The sequence below is a fragment of the Paroedura picta genome, chromosome 5, assembly GCF_049243985.1.
Source record: "Paroedura picta isolate Pp20150507F chromosome 5, Ppicta_v3.0, whole genome shotgun sequence".
In the NCBI taxonomy this organism is placed as follows: domain Eukaryota; kingdom Metazoa; phylum Chordata; class Lepidosauria; order Squamata; family Gekkonidae; genus Paroedura; species Paroedura picta.
Window position 1 is genome coordinate 100,172,334 of NC_135373.1, and position 22,837 is coordinate 100,195,170.

General features: G+C 46.9%; 1 protein-coding gene across 4 annotated transcripts in view; it reads right to left on the reverse strand.

Moving 5' to 3' along the window:
* Window positions 1-13,277: 13,277 nt before the first annotated feature.
* Window positions 13,278-22,837, reverse strand: part of MGAT3 (beta-1,4-mannosyl-glycoprotein 4-beta-N-acetylglucosaminyltransferase) — a 65,888-nt gene continuing 56,328 nt past the window's right edge. For all 4 annotated transcript variants that reach the window (XM_077339454.1, XM_077339453.1, XM_077339456.1 and 1 more), the window contains one exon: window positions 13,278-20,587. In XM_077339454.1, the coding sequence (XP_077195569.1) occupies window positions 19,081-20,586 (1,506 nt within the window). In that variant the 5' untranslated portion in view covers window position 20,587 and the 3' untranslated portion in view covers window positions 13,278-19,080. The remainder of the gene's footprint in view (window positions 20,588-22,837) is intronic.

Genomic DNA, 22,837 nt, shown 5'->3' on the forward strand with positions numbered 1-22,837 from the left:
GCAGTGTATTTCCCCCCTCTCTGCAGAAGTATCATACTCACAGCACCATCCTAAGCAGAGTGACATCATTCTAAACCTGTGAAACTCAATGGGCTTAGAAGGGGTACACTCTGTTCAGGATTGCAATGCACATTTCCAACTGTTTTTAATAAAATGTACATTCCTACATTTCTCAAACACTTGCATGATCTGAGGCTGTAATAATGTCTGTTTCTGCTTTGAATATTTGAGATAGCTAATGAAGTGTTACTAAAGTCACATTTATCCTTGAGTAGTTTCCTTGAGGAGCTGAGAAAAAACTTTTTCTAGACTGAAAAACAACATCAATCAGTCCCGTTTAGGTCAGCTACTGCCTCAGTATAGCTTGTTGCTAACAGGATACACCTAGAATTTGCAAGTGGGAGACCCACAAGGACTTGACTGAGACCAGGGATAGGCCCTCCCCTCCCAGTTTCTCTGGCAGTGCCGGAGAAGGCGAAGGGAAGGGAACTGGCTCTCGAAGGCACAGGAAGAGTGGGAGCAGGTTGGCCACCCCTCCCTTGCTCGTTCTGAGCCTTCGGGAGCCAGCTGTCAGTAGGGATCAAGGAAAGTGTGGACAGAGTGGACAAGCAGACAAGCTGGCTGTGAGGCTTGGGGTGTTAGGCAGGAGGCACGGGTGGGTGGCATGGCTGCTGTGAAGCACAGCCAGAGGGCCCTCTTCCCCCAAGGTCTCCCTGCATCCAGGAGGCCCAGGTGCATGGAGTTAGCTAGGAGGCCTGGGTGGGTGGCATGGCCACTGCAGAGCATGGCAAGGGGGCCTTCTATACCCTCAAGCTCTCCCTGCTGCCAGGAGGCTTGGGTGCACGGCGCAGGCACCAGAGAGCACAGGCAGGCAGGCTTCCCCACCCCCTGAGCTCTCCCCATCGTGAGGAGGCTCCAGAGTGTAGCCAGCCTACCCCGAGCCCTCCTGGCAAACTTGTAGAGTGGGTAAAGTGGGAAGTGCAGGGTGGCTGTGGCAGAGTGTGGCTGGATGGCCACCCCCAGCTCCTGGGATTACCTTCTGGCTGCTTTTCCTTGTAATGCTAAGTGCTGGGAAGCCACATGGATGGGGAGGAACAGCAGCAGGGGGACAGGGAAGAGCCTCTGATTGGCCCTGTTGGGGACTGCCGTCATCCTATAGGGGGGATATCCCCCAGTGAGGGCCAGTCAGAGCCTTGGCACGTCAGAAGGACTGTCAGCTTTTTATATATTCAGATTATATTTTGTATTGTGAATTTTTTAGATATGTTAACCACCCAGAGCCAATCACAGTAGGGTGGTATATAAATAAAATATTTATTTATTAAAGCCTAACTGCTTGATGTACCATGGACTCCATGTACTAGGTTGGCCAGGTTTGTGGGTGACGTGTACACACAATCTAGATTGTTTAAAATTCACTTAGCAAACCTATAGGGGCCTGATTTAGATGAGGACTGTGGTTCAGGAGAAGCAGGCTTTGAAGCCTTCCCTCTGTGCTGATTTCCCCGTCAGAAATGGCTCAGGGGGACCATTATTTGTCCCAATCTGAAATGGCAGATGTGTTGGCCCCTAGTTTTGTTGAAGTGCTTCTAATTCACTCTCTACTTTTTCCCTGGAAAATTATTTTGGCTATCACTGAGCTGGGGAAACATATTCGGATTCTCTCCAGCCTGTCACTTAGTATGGCAAGTGACCATGTCACTCAGACAGCCAAACAGTTATGGGCTGGATCTCATAGAAGAATGTGCCGTGTTCAAGAGACCTTGCAAAAGTGCTGTTTGGGCAAAGCATAACTCAAGATATTCCTTCCGATACAATTTCAAAGACAAAATTTTACCGTCCTTCTGTGGTCCATTCCACTGCTCCATATAAGCGTTTGGTTAGGGCTAGTCCTTGTGTGAAGAGAACCATGGTAGGTAGCCTTTCCACTGGTCCATTCCTAGATCCAAATCAATACCATGTGCTTTGGGTATAAATACACGCATTTTGGATCAATATAATATACATACATACACATGGCATTCTGTTATTTCAGTATCAGATTGTATTTTCAGCGACACGATGTTCTCTTTGTCACAGGCTCTTATGAGTCATAGATCATTTTTAGAATGATCTGTGGAATGAGACACTGGTGTGTTTTTTGTATCATTCCTTTTGGGGGGGCAGGTTGTTTGGTCTGCAGTAGGGCTGTTGAAACCTGGGTGTGAAGCATGCTATGCAGGCATGAGTTCTGTTTTGATTGCGATTTATGGGCTGATCCCATGAGCCTGTGCCAGTAAAGAGTTCGGAGTGAGATCTGCTCATACTTTGCAGTTAAGGGTGTGTTTGTTGCTTTGGCTGTGGTGGCACCAGAAGTCGACTGCTGGTATGCTCATGAAAAGACAAAAATCTGTTTTTCAGCTTCGGTCGGATGGAGCTTTTTAGGATATGCTCATGACTTTCTCTTGCAGCACTAGTGGCTTAAGGATTCTGTCAGAGGTTTGTTTTGTATGCTTTGGGTGTAAAAATGCAGTCTGAGAAACTACTTTACACTTGGCAGGATCTCCTTGATCTCTCTGTTAAATATACTCTTGGCAAAGAAGGAGAGGATGTTTTCCTTCAGCTGGCTGCACTGCAGCCACTTTAGAACAGAAGTTCAAATTTGCTTGAGGACAATAAGAACACCAGTTGTTAAGCCAGACTCAGTTCCCCAAACCAGCTAGCATGGTGTAGTGGTAAGGAGCGGCAGCCTTTAATCTGGAGAACCAGATTTGATTCCCCATTCCTCCACATGCAGCCAGCTGGGTGACCTTGGTTTTGTCACAGTTCTCTTAGAGCTGTTCTCACAGAGCAGTTCTTCTAGAGTTCTCTGAGCCCCACCTACTTCACAGGAAAATCAGAGTCCAGTAGCACCTTTAAGACCAACAAAGATTTATTCAAGGCGTGAGCTTTGGAGTGCAAGCACTTCCTCACTCACGCCTTGATTAAATCTTTGTTGGTCTTAAAGGTGCTACTGGACTCTGATTTTGTTGTGCTACTTCAGACCAACCATTTGAATCTACCTCACATGGAGTCTTTGTGGTGAGAGGAAAAAAAGGTGAGTGTAAGTCACCTTGGAAGTGCCTTGAGTACTGAAAAGCAGCTCTTATTCTTCTTCAAACTTTGCAGGTATCCAAGAAGTAGGAGCCAAGTTGCATAGCAACTTCACATACATTTTCTCCCCTCCCACACATATAAGTCCTGACAGAATAGACCTGTCTAGTGAGACTAGATCATAGAGACTGCCTGGCTCTGCATTGGTAGGCAGATCTTGGTGGCTGTTCAGGACTTCATGGAATAGGCCAGAGGTAGCCAAATGGTGGCTCTCCAGATATCTATGGTCTACAGTTACTCTGAGCCCCTGCCAGCACATGATAATGAGAGCCAGCTTGATGTAGTGGTTAGGAGTCCAGACTTCTAATCTGGCAAACTGGGTTTGATTCCCTGTTCCTCCACAGCTGGGTGACCTTGGCCTCCCCACAGTACTGATAAAGCTGTTCTGATCGAGCAGTGATGTCAGGGCTCTCTCAGCCTCACCTCCCTCATAGGGTGTCTGTTGTTGGGAGAGGAAAGGGAAGGCGACTGTAAGCCGCTTTGAGACTCCTCTGGGTAGAGAAAAGTGGCATATAAGAACCAACTCTTCTTTTTTGGGTTATAATCCATAGACATCTGGAGAGCCACAGTTTGGTCACCTCTGGAGTAGGCCATTAATGAGCCACTGTGCGTCAGGCCACCACCCAAAATAGTCCATTAGAGAGACACTGAACAGAGACAAAAAATGTGGGATACAGCCAACAGAGAAAAGACTGAATGGAAAGAGGACTGTGGGCTTTTCCTAAGGGATTTTTGTTCCGTTCTGGCCCCACGCTGCTTCAGTTTCTTCAACAAGCATTCGGTTTCTTCTTTTGGAGCATTTGCTCCCACCGTTGTCCCAGTTCCCCTGTGCAGGATTCTGTGAGTTCTCATGAGAATGAGTTAGCCAGTGTTCCAAACTTCCTGGGGGGGGGGCTTTTTTGGCCCCCGAATCGGCTACCAACATTCTGTGCCTCTGAGCCTGGTGCCGTGACATTCAGCAGTCATCATGTTGGGGTTTCTCTGGTTGTTGGTTCCCTGCCCCCCTGTGGAATATTTTACAAAGCCATGTTTGTCTGGATATCTGGCATGTCCTCCAAATGTATAGAAACATCTGGCTTTTTTGAGAGGCAGGCTGATCCTGCTGTATTTGTGACCTGCACAAGCAATCACTTCACTGTTAGGAATGGATTGGAACTGATGCTGGGAGTTCTGTAAATCAGCTCCCAACCGTTTTATTTATTCTTTTAAAAAGCAGGCCTACAGGGCCTTGCTTCAGAGGGAGCTGGAGGGAAGGGCCTTTGGGGGAGGGAGCTTAAAGCCTTCCTGCCCATTCGGTTTTCCCAACAGGCTTGTGGAACAGCCCTTTGCTTTGCCATATTGGGGGGAGGGATGTGTAACCAGTCCCTATGTTCTACTTAGGACTGGGATATTTGCTGAGCTAGTCAATTGCTTGCGATAATAGTCCCAGCTGTACTCCTGGTTTTAATGGGGGGAGGAGTACCCAGACTTAATTTCTGTACCCAGAATTTTACTATCCAGAGAGAATGGAAAATCTGATAAATTTTGTAGGCCTCTGCCTTATTGACAAAATGTTTTCCATTTCTCGGATTGCTATATAAAGTTATATTTAGATCATAATGTTCCTGACAGTGCGTCTGTGACCCAAATCCAGCATAGCATTTAGCCTGGTGCTTACATTCGAGCGCTTGAATAATCTCATCGCTGGGCTGCAAAATATTTCAGCCTGCCAGTCTGTGGGTTGGTTTCTGGGCTTGCTCTTTATTGACTGGCTCACAGAAGAGGTAAGCCCTAAAACAGCTTTATGCATCTCACAGATATTCTCTTATGGGCTTGCAGAACTCTGCTGTGTGTTTTTTTTTTCAAGTAAAAGAGCTTAGCTCTCTTTAAGGGGTTAGGACATGTACTGGACATGGGTTATTGAGCTCAATGTGCATGCTTACGTTCTTGACCCAGGTCTCTGCCATTCTTACAAAAGGCCCCAGATTCTCAAAAGTGTGTTATAGGAAGAATCTGCTGTTGCTCTGGTGTGGGGGGATATATTTTCATCGAGGGGCATTCTAACAATTTCCTTCACATGAGATTGCTCTGGTAGCTATGCCATTGTTCATTATTTCCATGTCCCATGACTCGTATTTACTGCTTCATCTGGTGCTTTTTTAGAGTACAGACAAAATCATCTGTTATCACCCTATCAGCGGGTGAGTGTGGCAGGGTGAAGTGAGGAGAAAACCATCTTACTGAGTTACCAACAGGGACACTAATGTACCATGCAAACCCGAGGGAGATTTTGAGGAGAGTGTCTGTTACCACCAACCCTTTTGCTCACAGTTCCTATGTTCCAGGATCTAAAATAGCCAAACTGCCAGAGCTGAAGGCATTTGACTTTTTCACTGTATTACACTTCCTCTTTTATTAATGACTTCATGCCTCCCTATTTTATCATACCCTAGTTAGTTTGTTTTTTAGCCCATAGGTGCTATATCACTGCCTTGGATTTCTTTCTGATAAATAGCAGGGGAGTGTCTATAAAAGATATTCTTTCTCATTCTTCAACACCATTATAATCAATTAAACAACTTCCTGTCCCCTGGATTGTGACGAACATCGGAACAGTGAATATTGGCTCACTTCTGTACAGCTGAAATGCCACTTCTGTCCACTCATCAAAAGGAGTAAGGTAAGCCTTTATCCAAGAAGAAGAATATGATGATGAAGAAGATGAAGAAGAGTTGGTTCTTATATGTTGCTTTTCTCTATCCGAAGGAGTCTCAAGGTGGCTTCCATTCACCTTCCCTTTCCTCTCCCCACAACAGACACCCTGTGAGGTAGGAGAGACTGAGAGAGCCCTGATATTATTACTTGGTCAGAACAGCAAGCCCAAGGTCACCCAGCTGGTTGCATATGGTGGAGCGCGGAATCAAACCCAGTTCATCAGATTTGAAATCCACACTCCAACCACTATGCCAAGCTGGCTCTCGCCAAGCTATGTATCAGTGTTCCATAAAGCCTTTGCGTCTACAGTGTTCAAGGAACACCAAGCCAGAGACCTGTCCTCCACTACGTTAGTTAACTTGTTGCACAGGAGTTAGGGAGCAATATTTTATGGTGTACTCTTGAATACTCTCAGCCATTTCCCATGTTCATTGCAGTAAGCTTCAAAATGCACCGATCTTTCCTTTGTTTGCCCGTTTATATGTGTGGAACCTTTTATAGTCATGGGTCACTTTCAGAGTACCTGATTGTCGTTTCCACACTCTGATGCAATGTGACATCACTGAGTTGAATGACAGCCAGACTGATGGTTTTCCCTGCTCACACCTGCAACAATAGCTGATAGCGTCTCCTCTGTCTTCCTAGCGGTATCTGTAGCCTCCTACCTTCCCCTCAATTAATTAAGACTCTTCAGATCAGCTCTTTTGTTTCTTTAGCATCAGCAGTCTCTTCCTTTGACTCTTTTACTTCTGCAAGATGCACCTTGATCTCTCCAATCACTTCCATTAGTCTAGACCTGCATGGAGGGTTCCCTCCCCCCGCCTGCGCTGGTGCTCATTCCTTCCAGGATCCCTAATCCACCTTAAGCAGTGCCTTGAGATTCCCAAGATTCCCTTGCACTCTCACGGTCACTTTCTGATGCTTTCTCTTTTCCCCAACAGGTAACAATGCTGAGCCTCTCAAACGGTTGTGTCTATGTTGCCTGTTAGTGAAGCATTTTGGAAGCAAGGAAATATCAATACACGAACAAAATCAATCTGTGGAAACTTGGCAGATTTCAAAGAAGAGGCCTTGTGAGAAAGGAACAGTACTTTTTGTACTGAGCATGAACTCAGTTTCTCTTAACTTCCTGGGTAGCCTTAGCCAAGGGGATATGCAGCTCCGAGACACTCTGCTTTTGACCACAAGCAGAATCCTTTTCAATTCAGGCAAGCAGGGGTAGTCAAACTGTGGCCCTCCAGATGTCCATCGACTACAATTCCCATGAGCCCCTGCCAGCACTGGCAGGGGCTCATGGGAATTGTAGTCCGTGGACATCTGGAGGGCGCAGTTTGACTACCCCTGTCTCTTCAACATAGCTTCTCAAACTGTTTTGCAGGAAAACTGACTTCTGTCTGCATGAATTTATCAAATTCTTGCTTCAGTCTGATGCACCAGGCTAGAAAAATCCCAGTGCTTCCTTTCCATTCAAAGCCCTAAACTGTCCAGTGACCTGAAAATCTTTTCTAAGGAAAGGTTTACTTAGCTGCTGCCATTGGAGTTATTGGCTGTGATGCACTGTCCTGTGTCACAAAGGAAGTCCCTGCTCTTCAACGACAACAACTTTTTCGCTGTCCATTGCTAAGTAATACGCCTCAGCAATCCAGTCAAGATTCCCCTTCCGTTTGACCCTTTTCCTCTTTCCCAGCAAGTCCTAAGCAATGGCACAGGCTTAAGAGCATCATGCTTTGCAGTTTGGCAGGGCAGCCCATCTGTTTCAATAGTGGAGACAGTCCAACTTCCTCTCCCTTTTTGTGGCTTGAAGGTGTCTTCCAGGCAGATTTGATGTTCCAGTTTAATTTCCCTGCTTTTTTCCTTGTTTCCCTTAATAGTCCCCTGCTGCCTGTTGTTTCTTCACACACCCCTTTTTTTTCTAAAACCTGCCCCCCCCAGTATATGTTTTTGCAGGTGGGCAAACCAAGGTGGCAGCAGGTTGGCAGCCTGACAAGCCCCCAGGTGGGCAGGAGAGTTCAGTCTCTGCAGTCAAAAAGATTTGCCTGTACAGTTTACGGTGTCATCACCCAACACACAGACTTCTGTGGATAGTAACATGAAGTAATAATGAATGCAGTACAGTAATAGTGAATGGAGCACAAACACAGCAAAATTCCATATTGATGGGCAAAACCGGCTACTGTAAAGGTGCTTTGTAGAACCTCAACAATAACCTTCAAAAGTATCTAGCTATGCTGAATTCTTTAGCTACTGTATGTAATCCAAAAAGAGAATGAAGGGCACCACAGCCAATCAAAACAACCAGTTTAATGTAGGAAAGCACCCAACCAATCAAAAAGACTGACAGGTAGGCAAGGTACTATTTGATGCTGGGCTTTGGGGGCTGTAGTTACATAAACCAATGGGAACATTAAACGGCCCATTGCTTTAAGTAAAAACAAACAGTGCAGAACAATCACCCCAGTTGTACTATGATCAGAGGCACCTCAGAGAAGGGAAATCCAGAACAGGTTGCACTCTGGGAAACACCAAGAACTTCTAAAACAACTGGCCACTGAAGAAGCTCTTGATGTGATCAGTAGAGCAGGGCTCTGAAAAGGCCTTACGTCTGCCATTTTCAGGGATAAGTAGCAGCACTAAACCATTAGCTGCTATCAAAATACAACACACCCAATCACTTCTTTTAAGCTGTACATTAACAGGGGAGGGAAAAAAAGCTAAGCACTCCACATAAATAATATAACCGCAGGGGTTTCAGGCTCCAGCTGTTTCCAGCTATCAATATTTCCTCTTTACACAGCCCCAGACAATTCCATTCTGACCACCCCAGCAGGAATTGACAAAGCATCATCATATAGCTAATTCTGAACTTGGCCCCAGTCTGCAGGTTCCACACACTAGAAAGTGCATATATTGGTACAGATTTTGGAGGAGATATAGGTTCGCAGAAAAGATCCCTATTTTATTTTATCAGGGTTTAACCTTTCCCCAGATATGATAAAGATTATTGTGAGATTTTAATCAAATGAGAGGTGCGCTCCGTTCCGATCAGATGGTCAGCATCAGCTGGGACAAGAACTCATTCTGCTCCACGTTTCCCCTCCCTGGCTGCCAGATCAACTCTGTGAGTTCATACCAGTCTCTAGCTCTGCTTCTGTATTCACTTTGTAAGTAAGGCCATCTTGTGACTGAAATTTGCATGCAAATCTGAGCTAATTAACAGCTGAAATCAGGCTCCTCTGGTGAACATAGGTCTAGGATTGAAAAAGCAATGGTCTAGCATCAGGAATAGTTGCAGACTAGTATGGCCGCTTCCAGATAGAGAAATTTGTGACTCTCAACTCTCCATCTACCTGCAAGGCATAGGAGTGTGTGTCACTCTGCTGGATGGGCTAGCAGGCTCTGTATAGTTAGCACAGTAGCAATAATATAGCTCCAGAAACCTCTGCTCTAGTTTGTACTTTATGTGGAGCTACTTCTCTCCCACTTGGCACCATCTACGCCTATCTCAGCCTTCCTGCCCCTCGAACCATGGGCCTGAACTTACTAGGAACATCTCAGAGGAGCAGGGGGCCTTTCCCCCTTTTAATACTCAGAGATGTAATGGGAAGGGAAATGCCGTGCTTCCTCTTTATTATGATACACTCCTTTGTTAAGCCCAAAGAGAAAGATCAAAATAACTAAAGACATCTGTGACTTCAACAGTAAGCCATTTCAATCTTTCCTGCTTCTGCAACTCCTAAGGTGTTATCCTGAATAGAGTAATAACCACCTTGGCTCTGAACCAGCACTGAAGTGAAACCTATGATTTCTTTAATAATTTCTCTAAGTGCCAACCAGTACTGAAATCCCCACCACCTTTTGATTGTGTAAAAATTTGAGCTTATTTCATAAAGAAACCACACAAAAAGGTAAAGACACAATTAATATCCCAGCTTCAAAACTTCATCTCAGAAGCCAGCCCACCATTATCACCCAGTTTTAATGACGGTATCAACTACTTGTTCTCCTTAAGGACTCACCTGCAGACCTGCTGGAGCAGGAAGAACAAATCACTTATCTGACAGCTTTGCCAAAAGAGGAAGTTGGACAAGGGAATTAGAACTGGGCCTCATAGCCCACCAGATACCTTGAGTCCAGATTGCACTGAGGAAGTGCTGACCATCTAACACTTCCTGTCTGTAATCAGCCCCAAGCATCCAACCTGCTTGTAGCCTGTACACGCTTGCACGCACGCACACACACACACACACTGCCTTTCAGGTTGAGATGCAATCAGCTGCTAAGATCCAAGCAAAAGACAAGTTTGTTCAAGGGCCTGTTCTTTGCTCACCGCTTCACTTGCAGGATTTCTCATGGAAGCACGTCCATCTCTAAAATATGAACCTTTACACTGGAGGCATACCGCAGTCCGAGAGGTTTGAAAATTATATACCAGGGGTCCCCAGTTATTTTGAGCCTGTGGGCACCTTTGGAATTCTAACACATGTTGGTGGATGCAGCCACAAAACAGCTTTTGAACAGGATGCTTGTCTTGTTTAAAACATTTCCTTGCATACATACACACAGCCTCTCTTCAGAAACGCTGCTGCAAAGATCATTGTGCTGTTATGGCAGCTGCTGCTGACGCAACTGTTGAAACGTCTACATAGTAGGACACAAAAAATATGGACACCATGATGAAAAATACCCCAATCAGGGCTCCAGTGGCCAATCAGAAGTCAGCTGGGCAGAAGTCCCAGCTGATCACACCTACATTCTAGAAACACGTGGCGGCACTAAGAGTGGTGTCAGCAAGCACCCTTGTTGGGGACTCCTGGGATAAGCTATGGCCCTTGCTTCAGAAATATCTTTGGTTCAATGATCATACGCATCAAATAAGGTAAAGGTAAAGGTAAAGGTATCCCCTGTGCAAGCACCGAGTCATGTCTGACCCTTGGGGTGACGCCCTCTAGCATTTTCATGGCAGACTCAATACGGGGTGGTTTGCCAGTGCCTTCCCCAGTCATTACCGTTTACCCCCCAGCAAGCTGGGTACTCATTTTACCGACCTCGGAAGGATGGAAGGCTGAGTCAACCTTGAGCCGGCTGCTGGGATTGAACTCCCAGCCTTATGGGCAAAGCTTTCAGACGGCTGCCTTACCACTCTGCGCCACAAGAGGCTCTTTATGCATCAAATAGATTTTGTTAAAACCCTATTTTAACAAGTGGTCAGTAGGGCACAAAAAATTAGCATGTAGGCCCTGATGAGAAATACCCCACTTGTCTCCCCTTTAACACAGCACAGGAACCCCTAAGCATCTTTCTCTAGTTTTAATTGGGAGAGCAGTGCCATTCAGTTCTTATTCTCAACCATCCCCTCCGTTCCATTCCACTAGCATTTCTGGTGCCTTCTTGTGGAGAGTTTGTACCTTTCAATATCTGCATTCACGTGCCTCAGTATTATCGTTCTTTCCTTTGCCAATTTTTAACAAAGGCTAAACCAGCAATTTAATGATTTCACTTCAGGCTGCCTCTTTCTTGATGCATTACACAGGCATGATTTTGCAAAGCGTTCAGTTAGGGGGAACATATTGAACTTATATTCAGGAAAGAGAAGCCATTTTAAATATACCCATGCAAGATGCTAGTGATGTTGTGCTACGTGTTGTTGTACAAATGTGAGGAATGTGATATAGGGTTGCATTTGCAGGAACAAGGCTTGTGTTTCTTTTGACATGTTCTCCACCCTAAGCTGTAATAGTAGTAATATTACCAATGCTGTTAAACATTAAGCAGATCGTCTTGTAGATGCTTCCTGGACCTTTGATCTAATGAATGATTTATGTAGCTCTCTGTAGTTGGAAACACCAAAGGGGGGGGGGGGGACCTGAAAATCTTCAGGACCCTGACTTGAGCTGCATAAGGTTAGCAAAGCGGGATTGAGCCACTTTTGAGGGAAACTCTCTTCCATTTTTTTACCCTTTTGTTTCACTTCTAAATTGCTATGGTGTGCTGTTTACAATTGTTCATACTGCTTCCCACCATCCTGCCTTTCCCCTCTCCCTTAGTCACCACGCAGTCTTCTATGGACTTTTCAAAAACCTGCTAAGTTGAACACTGTAGTGCTAAACCAAGATGGCATGGAGTCAATGCAGTCAAGGCATCTCCATGATGCCACTAGAGCACTGAATGTGCTCTAGTGGTTTAGTGCTATGGTGCTCAATTTAGAACATTTAGAACATTTAAGAAAGAAGTCTGCGGAAGACTGCATGGCCAAGAAGTAACACTGTCTGAAATGATCACAGCGCTTCCAAGACAGGTCATAAATGGAAGGAACTTTGATTTCTGAAACACCCGTCCCTGTATCGCTTTACTCAAAAGCAGGCCTGCCTCATCTGTAGCTCTGCTGAGGACCGAGCTTGAGGTCCAAGGTAAGCTTGTAAGCCTGTAATGTAGTTCAGTGGTCCCCAACCGTTTTATCACCAGGGACCGGTCAACGCTTGACAATTTTACTGAGGCCCGGGGGGGGGGGGAGAGTAGTCTTTTGCCAAGGGACGTCACCGCCACCGCCTGAGCCCCCTGCTCCATTTGCTTTCCCGCCGGCGCCCCTGACTTCCCGCCATCTGCTAGGGGTGCGATGCCAGCAGCAGCTGCACAGTGCCATGCCGAGGGGGAGCCCCAGCCATGTCAGCAACCGGAGAGCACCAAAGGTGAGCTGACGGCAGAGTGGCAGGGCAGCCCCTGAGGCAGCAACTGGGGAGGACAACGAGGAGGAGCTGCGGCCCGGTACCGACTGATCTACGGACTGACCTGGTCTCGGGCCTGGGGGTTGAGTACAGCTGATGTAATTGACCAATGCATGGCTGGGTCCCCTCTGCTGGACTCAGTTTAAGGTGAAACTAACCAACAGCTCATACTGGTGGGGAGATCTATCCCAAGGCTTCTTTATAAAAGTTGGGCTTGTTGGTTCAGTTCAGTCCTTCTTGTACCCTGCTTGGGACCTAACAAAGGGCTCCAATCACTTCCAGTGTCCGTGTCCACCTCTGAACCCATGGGCTTAGTAGAGCCAATAGTGAAAAACATCCGGTTTAGAATGGTAATGTGAAAATCTTACATACCAGTAGTGCCTTCAGAAAAGTTATTTCTCTTGAGAGCCTGTATGCTGTATTGGTTAATGTGTTTTCCTAAGATCTAGTAGACCAAGGTTCAAATGCCCATGCTGGGTGACCTTGGGCCAGTCACTCTCAGCATACCCTACCTCACAGGGTTGGTGTGAAGATAAAATGGAGGAGAGGAGAATGGTGTAAGCTGCCTTGTGTTCCCATTGAGGAGAACAGTGGGATATCAATGAAGGAAGTTAATAAACACAAATTATCACTGCCAAGCTGGACGCAAGCGATTTCCCCTTCTTTTCCTTTTTTTCCATGAAAGCCCATTTCCCGTCATAAATAAGTTGCCACGCTAGCCCATTTCCCTTCATGTTTTTGTAATTTGTTTTATTTCCTCCTTTAAACATCCCTTTAAGGGTGAAATGAAATCCAACCATTTACAGAGAAAATGATTTCAGAATGTACACTTCGATTTATCCTTACAAAAAAGTTATTAATATTGGTATTTATAAATTAGACTTTACAGGGCTTATTCTACCTATTTGGTAAGTCCCAAATATTCCTTAGCTAACAGAGGACACAAAGCTAGACTGTGATCCCACATAATTTCCTTGAGAAACTGGCCCCATTTCCAGGACAGTGCCCTGCAGAATACTGCTTAATTGTTTCCCTCAGGATTACATCAGATAGTGGTGTGTCCCCTTCTTGCTTGTTTTTCTTCCCTTCCCTTTTAAGGCTGATTCATCAGTCCTGGTATTCCCAAGAAAAGTAATGCACAACTACCTGTTTCTTCATAACATCATTTAGGCCCTTCCATTCCTCCCACACACCAAACTTCACCACTTCTATATTTTTCCAGGAAAGTTCTGGACACTGCTATATACATTGGTTGAATCCCATTTTTCTCTCATACACAACTTAAGGTCTTTAAAGCCATGGCACCTGGTCCCTTGCAATCCAGTCCATGATGGGACTACTTTGTGTCTCTTCAGCTTGTCTCCATCAGTAGAAGACAGAGAAGACAGAGCAAGAGAAATGAAGCAAGGCAATTGTTTGGAAGGAAGGAGCCAGAGAAAACAAGTGCTAGTTTAGATCCAAGCTGTGATCAAGCCATCACCGTTTCAAGTGAAATGACTCGGGATGTCCTTGCATGCCTGCAAAAGGAAAACAAATGGCGTATCTTCCAGTTTTCCTGTTCGGCAGGTGAACCTCCCATCCAGTCTTAATGCACATATTGGGAAGACAGACTCTGGAGCTACCCAATAAGGAAAGAAACATTTGTTCCCTTCACAAGGAGAGCCAGAACTAGGACAACTTATCCAATATAAGCTTAATCTTGGGTAACTGGATAAATTGTGGGAAGCCCCCAAAGTCCCAGAGAACATCAGAGAGAATAAGTACATATGAACAACCACCAGAGGACCAGAAGTGACATAGGTAGGTTAAGTATGCTGCTGTCTAGTACTTGGTTCATACAAACAATCAGAAGAGATTGTAGAACGATCACTTCAGGTAGGTGACTGCATGGACAGGTGTTTCTGCTCGGGGGAAAAACATCTCCCATCTACACAGAACTAGCATATCAAGGAGAAGGAGAAGTTAAAACTCTGAGTTTTCCATGTGCAGAGAATTTGCTGGGATCCCCGCCCACCAGTATGGAGGAACTTCCCCCCTTTGTCTGCAGTGCAGGAATATGTTTACAACTCCGGCTGTCATTTGCATGAACTAGGACAGTATAGAAGAGCACGAGCTTCCTGGTCCTCTGGGCAAGTGGGAAACATTCCAGCCACAGGGGCATTCAGTGGTCCATGTCCGTGCCTACCTGCCCCTGATGGCTGCAACATCCACACTCCAACTCACCTGGAAGGCAAGGGGAGGGAAGGAAGCAAACAGGGTCTGTTCTTGCCAGGTAAGAGGTTCTCCCAAGCCCCCTTCTGGTATTCACAAGAGAGAAAGTAAAGATTCTTGGGGAGGGGGCATTTGAATTTCTCCTGCTGGTCAAGAGCAGCTTTACTAAGAGTTCTGTGCCAACCTTCATGTGGTGCCATGCACAAGGCTACACTTTCAAAGGTTGCTTGTTATAGAAACTAGGACATAGAATGGTTGTTCCCTCCCCCACCTGACCCTTTCTGTATAGTAGGGAAAACTGGCAATACTTGGGGAAAGTCAGCCACCCCTCACAATTAAATGGGAGAGATTTTCCTTCACAGCCCCATTGTGACACTTCCAGTAAGGCTTTGTGGCTGTGGCACTGAATGCCTTTGTGGGCATCCATTCCATGTCTTTTCATGAAAAAGGACAAAAAGGATGCAACTGGGGGGGGGGGGGGAAGGCAAGCACTTTATGCCCATAGCAGCAGCTCCTAATCTAGTTTGTGTGCAGCCACTAGTACACAGACACACACAGAGACACACAACTAAACTGAGCTGTCCTACATACCACCACAAACCCCTAGTTAGTGGAGCTTGCGGCCGGCATGCCATGAAGATATCAGGTTCGTTCTATGGTACCTACTAGACATGATCAACTCACTATGGGGAGTGGAGGTGCCAGGAAGAGACTCCCTGATTTGTCCACATCAGCCTTACCAATAGTAAACAAAGCTTTTGCTTGAGACCTGTTCAATTAGTGTAGGCTTCTGACCATCTAAAGGTTCTCTACCATGGCTTAAGAAAGAGCTGCTGTCTTCTTCTACCTCCCCCACCCATGCAGGGCTTGGTCTGCTCATTTCTCAATAGCTCTTTGAGGCCCGTTACAGCATCTGCATTCTACAAATTGGGCGTGGTCAGACAAGTTCCCTTAAAATGCGGGCGTGCCAAGGCATTGCCCAGAGTCATTTCCTCCTTTAGAGTTAGACCCCACCCCCAGCCACACAGAAGCCCAGAGGCAGTAGTGCAAAGTTCCTTACTGTAGACTTGGAGGGACCAAGTTCTAGCTACATAATAAATAATTAAATAGACTGTCCTTAACTGGAAGCTTAATAAAGCCTTCCAAGGCTAAGGGCCTTTCCCCCCCCTTTCAAATACCAAAGCTTTTTACTGCAAATTCTCCTCCCCACCCCTACCCCCAGAGGTCAGTTTCAAGTTTCTCTTTGGTGCAGTCGAGGAAGGAGATCCGAACAAAAAGTCCTTTCAGAGTCCCAAAGGAATTCAGTGCTAACTGATCCAATTACAATGGGATCTGTTCCTCGCACACAACAGTGGCGGAGGGGAGAAGACTACGGAAGTGGGGGGGAAAGCAGAGACAGTTGCAGAATGGATAAAGGAGGAGCTGTGTGCCTGGTGACAAAATGGAGCCTAGAGACAGCAGTGATGGGAGCATTAAGGATTCATGAGCAGCAATTGGGAAATCCTGGAGATGTACACAAAGCATGCCCTGTAGAGGAAGCTGAGGGAGCAGAACAAACAGGAGGCTAGGCTCAAGGAAGGAAGTAGCAGGAGGCTGGAAGCCGGGGTGGCATTAGCCCCCTTGGATGTGGTTCCTTTAGGCACATGGACCTTCAGAGCTCTCCCCACCAGGGCCAGCCATGCAGCAAAACACCCAAGTTCTCCAGGTTTCAGAGCATCTCTCTCTCACACACACACACACAAGCAGCTGGGAAAGACAAGGAGCGTATTTTGGTTGCAAATGGTAGATTAGGTCATAGCTGGACTCTCAGGTCTTCCCCTCTATTTCACTGCACAGTCCCCTCACCCCCGGACTGCATTGCGACCTTGCTGGTTCCCTTCCTATCATTGTACTGTACCAATAAATTCCAAGTGGATTTTCCCAGGGGAGGAGCCAATCTGTCTGCAAAGGATCACTGCTGCACGGTGAGAACACAATGCAAGATGATGCGCAGGTGCAGCCCTTGTGTTGGGAGCCACTGGTGTTTCCTTAGCAAGAGGCTCCTTGCTTCCGTCCCACATTTGTTTTAGCCAAGCAGCATAGGCAGTTTGTTCGACAAGGCACTATTGTCCCTATCACGGTCCGCCACTGGTTCCAAATTCCCTACTCAAATAACAAGGCGACAACTTCCTAGAAGAAGGGCCGGTTCCACTCTGATAGAGCAGCTGAGGAGGCAAATGGAGGAAAAGGCTCTTCAGAGGAGCAATGCTGTTTAGGAATGCCTCCTCATTATGGTCTTGTGGGGCAAGACTTAGCCATCCATCCTCCCAACAGAAGCTAAAGGAGATTCCTAGTCCATTTGGGACTGCTTTCAACTGTGTCCTCTGCGACAGCTTGACAAAGGGGGCTCACTTCATTTTTAAAAGGTGTAAAAGTCTACAACCAATGGACGTAGCATAGCCAGCACATGACCGCTTGGTTGGTATAAAGAACTACCCGGGAGTTGAGCAAGATACATCTGACAAAAGGTTGAGAACTCAGGAAGCTGAACCACCCACCATCACTGGATAGTCCCAGAACAGCCATTGTACCAAACAGAGACAATGAGATCATAGTAGCAGGTCAACTGGCTGAGAGTTTTATGGAGTCAGAAGAGCACAGACAGCTTGTTTGACAAAAGGAAAGCCATGGCACATGCACAGCGCTCTCTAGAGGGACGGGACATATGGGTGGGGGTAGTACAAGAAAGCAGGGGGGAAGCAGAGATAGAAAACCAACCACATACCGAAATCACACTTTCTCCAACCCATGAAGGTTTTCTTCTCCCCTCGTTGGGGGCTCCTCCTCTTACTGCACATACACCCCCCATTTCTTGCATTAACTGCAGGGGGCTCAGTGTTCACTTACTTCCCTAGCAGCAATCCTTACATAATGTTTCCAACATGCTTCACCCTAACTTTGCCCCAGAAGCCAATCTGGAAAGGCACTAGGCCACCCCACGGAAGGTAAATGGGTGCCAACAAAAGCAGGTTAATCGAATGCTTGGCATCTAGTTCCTGCTGTTGGGGCCTTGCATCTGCATCATCCAATGTACTCCTTTCACCTGTGCTAATCACGTTACAGGCCTAGCCCTTGCTCTACCACTATGACGGTATTTTTCTCCAAAGGGCAGCATCCTAGAGCAAAGCATACTTCCCCCGTTCCATAACGGGTCGGGCATTCTAGCTGGGGGCATTTACTTAGTGTCCCAGCCTCCTCGTTCCTGGGGAACAATTCCAACACCATCACTTGCACCAACTCACACATACCATTTTAGTTGAAAACGCCAAGTGTCACAGGTGGTTGTTATGAAAGAGGGAGAGCTTACCCTGGATGGGTACTGCCCTTGCAAATCTGCTGGCTTAAAGACCCTCCTGGCAATACTTGATTCTGGGCACCAACACACCCACTTACTGAACAAGCCAGGCAGCCTTCATCACCTGTCAGTTTGTAGGTTTTCCCTGAATTTTTCCATGATCAGCAGATGAAAAGCAGAGTTCTTTGGTGCAACTGTGCCCTCACAATGTGCTCATGCATACTCAAACATCACTCACACACACACACACAGAGCAAAATATACATATCTCGGAAAAGCACTGTGGCTCCCGCCGTCCTCTACAAGCACTCTCACCCTCTTACACAGACCCCTTTTCTTCCTAGTTAAGGTTCTAGCCACTGGCAGAGTCAGGGTGCTCTTTGGCCAAGTCTTGGCACAGGCTCTGCAAGAAGAGTCCAGGCCTTGCTTGTCTTCAGCTCCCTTTTCTGTGCAGTCTCTCTGGGCTGAGCCAATGACTGTATGTCAGACAGGGAGTGGAAGGACACCCTACGTGTCAAATAACTCAGAAAAAGCTTGTCTTAAAGGGGAGTCTGACACCATTCCCGATCGAAACTGAAAAGACTGTAAAGATTAATTCACGTTCACATCACCATGCTTCCAGCTGTTGGGCCTCCTGCATATCCCCATATCTCAAACATAGAACAGATCTTTCCATCTGCTACCTGCATCAGATGTTTTCCTCCCATTCTACAGGAGAGGTGATGAGGCTTGGCCAGGATCTCCTGCTAGTTCCTGGGGCCAATTCCTACTTCTCCTGGTCCTCATTAACATGATTAAAAATCTCCCCCTCCCCCCCAAAAAAGTCTCATTTCTGGAATGAGGCAGACAAAGGCTGAGGAGAGTGTAATCTTCTCCAGCTGGAGAGGACAGGACAGGAGGGAAAGAAGGGAAAGACCAGAGTGATGCCTCATTTCTCCCCATTTATCCATGAAGTTCCAGTTTCCCATGCAAGCCCCCCCACGCCCCTCAGCCAGCCCCCTCTGCCTTCTGGTAGGGGTTCTCCAGTAAGTAACAAAAGCGCTGGTAGTGCTTCAGCAGATATTTGGGGGCGTACATTTGTTCCTTGGGGTCTGCAGGAGGGTACTCCTGAACGGTACCGTCAAACCACCCACCAGTTCGGATTAGCTCCCGGATATAATTGAGGTCCCGCTTGTCCTCATAGTCCCCCCAGCGGGGAAAGTCCCCATTCTGGGCTGACACCAGTTTGAAGTAGATTCCTTCTGGTGTGAAGCACCAGGAGCAGTGCCAGCCGGCAAAATGGAGAGGACTGCCCAGGGACCATTGTACCAGGATGTGGCCTGTGCTGTTTTCATACAGCCGGAAGCCAGGCATGGTGTAATACTCTCTGCGGCGAAGGCGGATCCCATCAGTGGCATAAACCGTCTGGAGCATTCCAATCGTGCAGCCGGAAACCACCTCTAGGGTGCCAGGCTGCTTCCAGAAGAAGCCATAGAGAGATTTGCGCATGTGGAAGGCAAAGGGCTCCGTCCAGCCGTCGTACAGTTTGAGAAAGAGCACGCCATCACGGGCCGGAATCTCATCTGCATCGTCGATGATGAAAACATCGTCAGGCCGCAAGTTGCGGAGACGGGAGACGCCATCCCGAGTCAGAAAAGTGCGCAGATAGTCATCAGCGATCCAGCCGTCCTGCCGGCCGCCGGGAGGGAAGTGGTCCAGGAAGACGTAGAGTACCTTGTGGCGGATATAGTCGAAGGAGCCGTTGAGCAGCATCTCACGGAACTTGAGGGGGCGTGGCTCCCCATAGGCTGTGAAATTCGATTCACAGACAACAAAGGCATCTACCACATCCCCCAGTTCGTGGAAACGCACATCCAAGAGATCAAATTCATGGTTCACGTTGATGGCATTAATGACTCTCCTGGGTGCCTCTCGTGGCGTCAGGCGGTCTTTAGTGGGGAGGTTTGAATACTGGACCACAGTAGGCACCCCACAGCTAGGCCCATGCCAACCTGGCAGGCATACGCACTCTACCCACTTCCGTCGCTTGGTCCCATTCGTACTCAGAGGTTTCCGGCCTGCACGCTCTGAAGCGGCTCCCTCTAGTTTGTCTTCCGGCCGGCCTGCTAATGGCTTTTCCAGCACCTTGGTCCCTGGCTTGAAGCAGACCCCTCCAGCTTTGGTGTGCACAAAGTATTCCGTGACATCTTCGGGCAGCACAAACTCCACTCTGTGCAACTCCTCACTGGCTCTGCTGGGGGAAAGAGGCTGAAGTAAAGGTGAGTGGGAATAGAGCGGCGTGCGGAGGAACTCTGGACCCCCTGGCTCCGGGCTGACTTGAGGCGTGACGGGCGCATTGTTCCAGAAAAAGTTGGAGACCAAGTTGGGGCTCAGCGATGCCAGCTCCCTAGGGAATGTGACATAGGAGAGGGCCTTCAGGAAGTGAAGGAAGGAGATGAGGCAGAGACCAGCCATGCACAGAGTCAGAAAGAGCTTGTGGCGTCTCATCTTCATCCTGGGGAGGGAAGAAAAGGAGAGAAGAAAGAGTTGTGTTAATTTTTTACTAACCTACAGGGATGGCTGAACCACTGAATGAAAAAAAGAGTGTGCAGGAATAGTAAGCATGAGTCAGATTAGAATCCAATCTACTTCCCTGCTTCCCTTGTCTCTGCCTCCTGTCACTTCCCTCCCAAGTGAAGCCCAAACTCTATCAGAAGCTGGAGGAAATACCCCAGACAAGGACTCTCTTCATGTATTATTGCATGGATTCTGACTGGGGAACAACAGTTCTACACATAATGTGAGTGAAAGGGATCCTTCTAAAGCAGGCGTAGTCAAACTGCGGCCCCTCCAGATGTCCATGGACTACAATTCCCATGAGCCACTGCTGGCAAGGGCTCATGGGAATTGTGGTCTGCGGACATCTGGAGGGCCGCAGTTTGACTACCCCTGTTCTAAAGCAAGAACTCTATAGGGCAGGGGTAGTCAAACTGCGGCCCTCCAGATGTCCATGGACTACAATTCCCAGGAGCCCCTGCCAGCATTCGCTGGCAGGGGCTCCTGGGAAATGTAATCCATGGGCATCTGGAGGGCCGCAGTTTGACTACCCCTGCTATAGGGCCTCAGCAAAGGGGCGTTCCCAAGGCTACTGTAGCTGAGGTAATCCGAATGTGTGGGGACACTGGCGGGAGGACGGATGTTAGGTGGGAGCTGCTTAAACCTCAGTCTAATGAGAAGTCCATGGCAGATTTTCTAGTCCACCCAGATCCAGCAGCAGGTCGTGAAAGATTGCTTCCACACTAGCCATTTCGTCTGGAATTGTGATCATAGGTTCCGTTTTAATATAGAATCCAGACATCCTTGGCAACACCATTACATCCCAGTGTTTTCCTTGTTGTTCTCCCCTCTTTTTTCAGGCCTTGACTGGTCATGTTTTGTTTTGCTCTTTAAGTACCACTGAACTGTTGAGCTTCCTGTATGAGCAGTCAACGCGATTCTGAGGTCTCTTAAGACTTTGGCTCTCTGCTTCCTGGTCGATTGGCAGGCTTCTATATCAACCCTTCTTGCTTAATGTGAGGATTATGTACAATTTTTCACTTTGCAATCAAAGGAATTCTCATTTTAATTTTTTATGGCTATCGTAGTTCTATTACAGGACTGCGATAAAAATTTAAGTTAAGAATGGCTACAAAGTGAAAAGCATTTATCAGATCTCCCCAAGAGAAGGAAATAATTAAACTATTAAGGCACAGGAAGTAAAACAATGGAACAGATGGAGAATTGCAGGGAAAAGCAAAACCTTTACCAACACTATTTTATTCCAAGTAAATACACAGTAAGATATTGTCCATAGGGCTTGGGGACTGCAGGAATATTATGGGGTAAAGAGTGCTCTTTGTTACTTGCCCCCCCACCCATTTCAATTCAACTTTTCTGAAGAGGCAAGACCAAGCAGTGCTAAACGATTTTAGGGCTCTGCTACCCACGATACAGGGGATGAATTCCCATAATTTTTAATGTTCAGTTTGTGGCGGCCCAATTCTGGCTGGTATCACAGCACAAGATACCTTGTTATGATGCAAACTACCCTGAGCCTCCGGGGAGGGCGGTATATAAGTATGATAGATAAACAAACAAACAAACAAACAAACAAATAAATAAGTGTTGAGATGACTTATGGTTCCCTCCTGACCCACCCTATTTCCCAGCATAAAAACACCTCCTGGGAGCTATTATACAAGCCCAAACCTGCTCAAGCCTTGATTTTGATTAGAATTGGGCTACAGAGAGCTTTGTTCATGTAGCTTCCAGTATCATGTGCAGATAAATCCTTCAGAATGGAAGCAGCCAATGGCTCTCACAGGCATTACCCACCCTGGAATTCCTGAGAGGAAGAACAGAAAATAAAAAGTGCAATGCATGAACAGTTCCGATTTTGCTGATTTTCTTCTCAGTGCTTGATCACAGTGTTAAATCTGATGACTCAGAGTGCATGCAGTACTGCAGTGGTGATGGGGGGGGGTCCAATGCACCCTGCCACTTTTGGGAAAGTCACATCACTGCTGACTCACACTGAGACATTTGCAAGCTCTAATCCTTGGGCCTGTGGCAAACATTTGACACTTGTACACAGTACTTCTGTATCAAAACTGGAGGTATGCTTTATTAAAAGTTATGCATTATTCCCTCAACTGACTTATTTATGTTCTTTTACAGTTTCCCTTTTGCACAGGGACTCGAGACAGAATACACAGAGTGAGCCCCA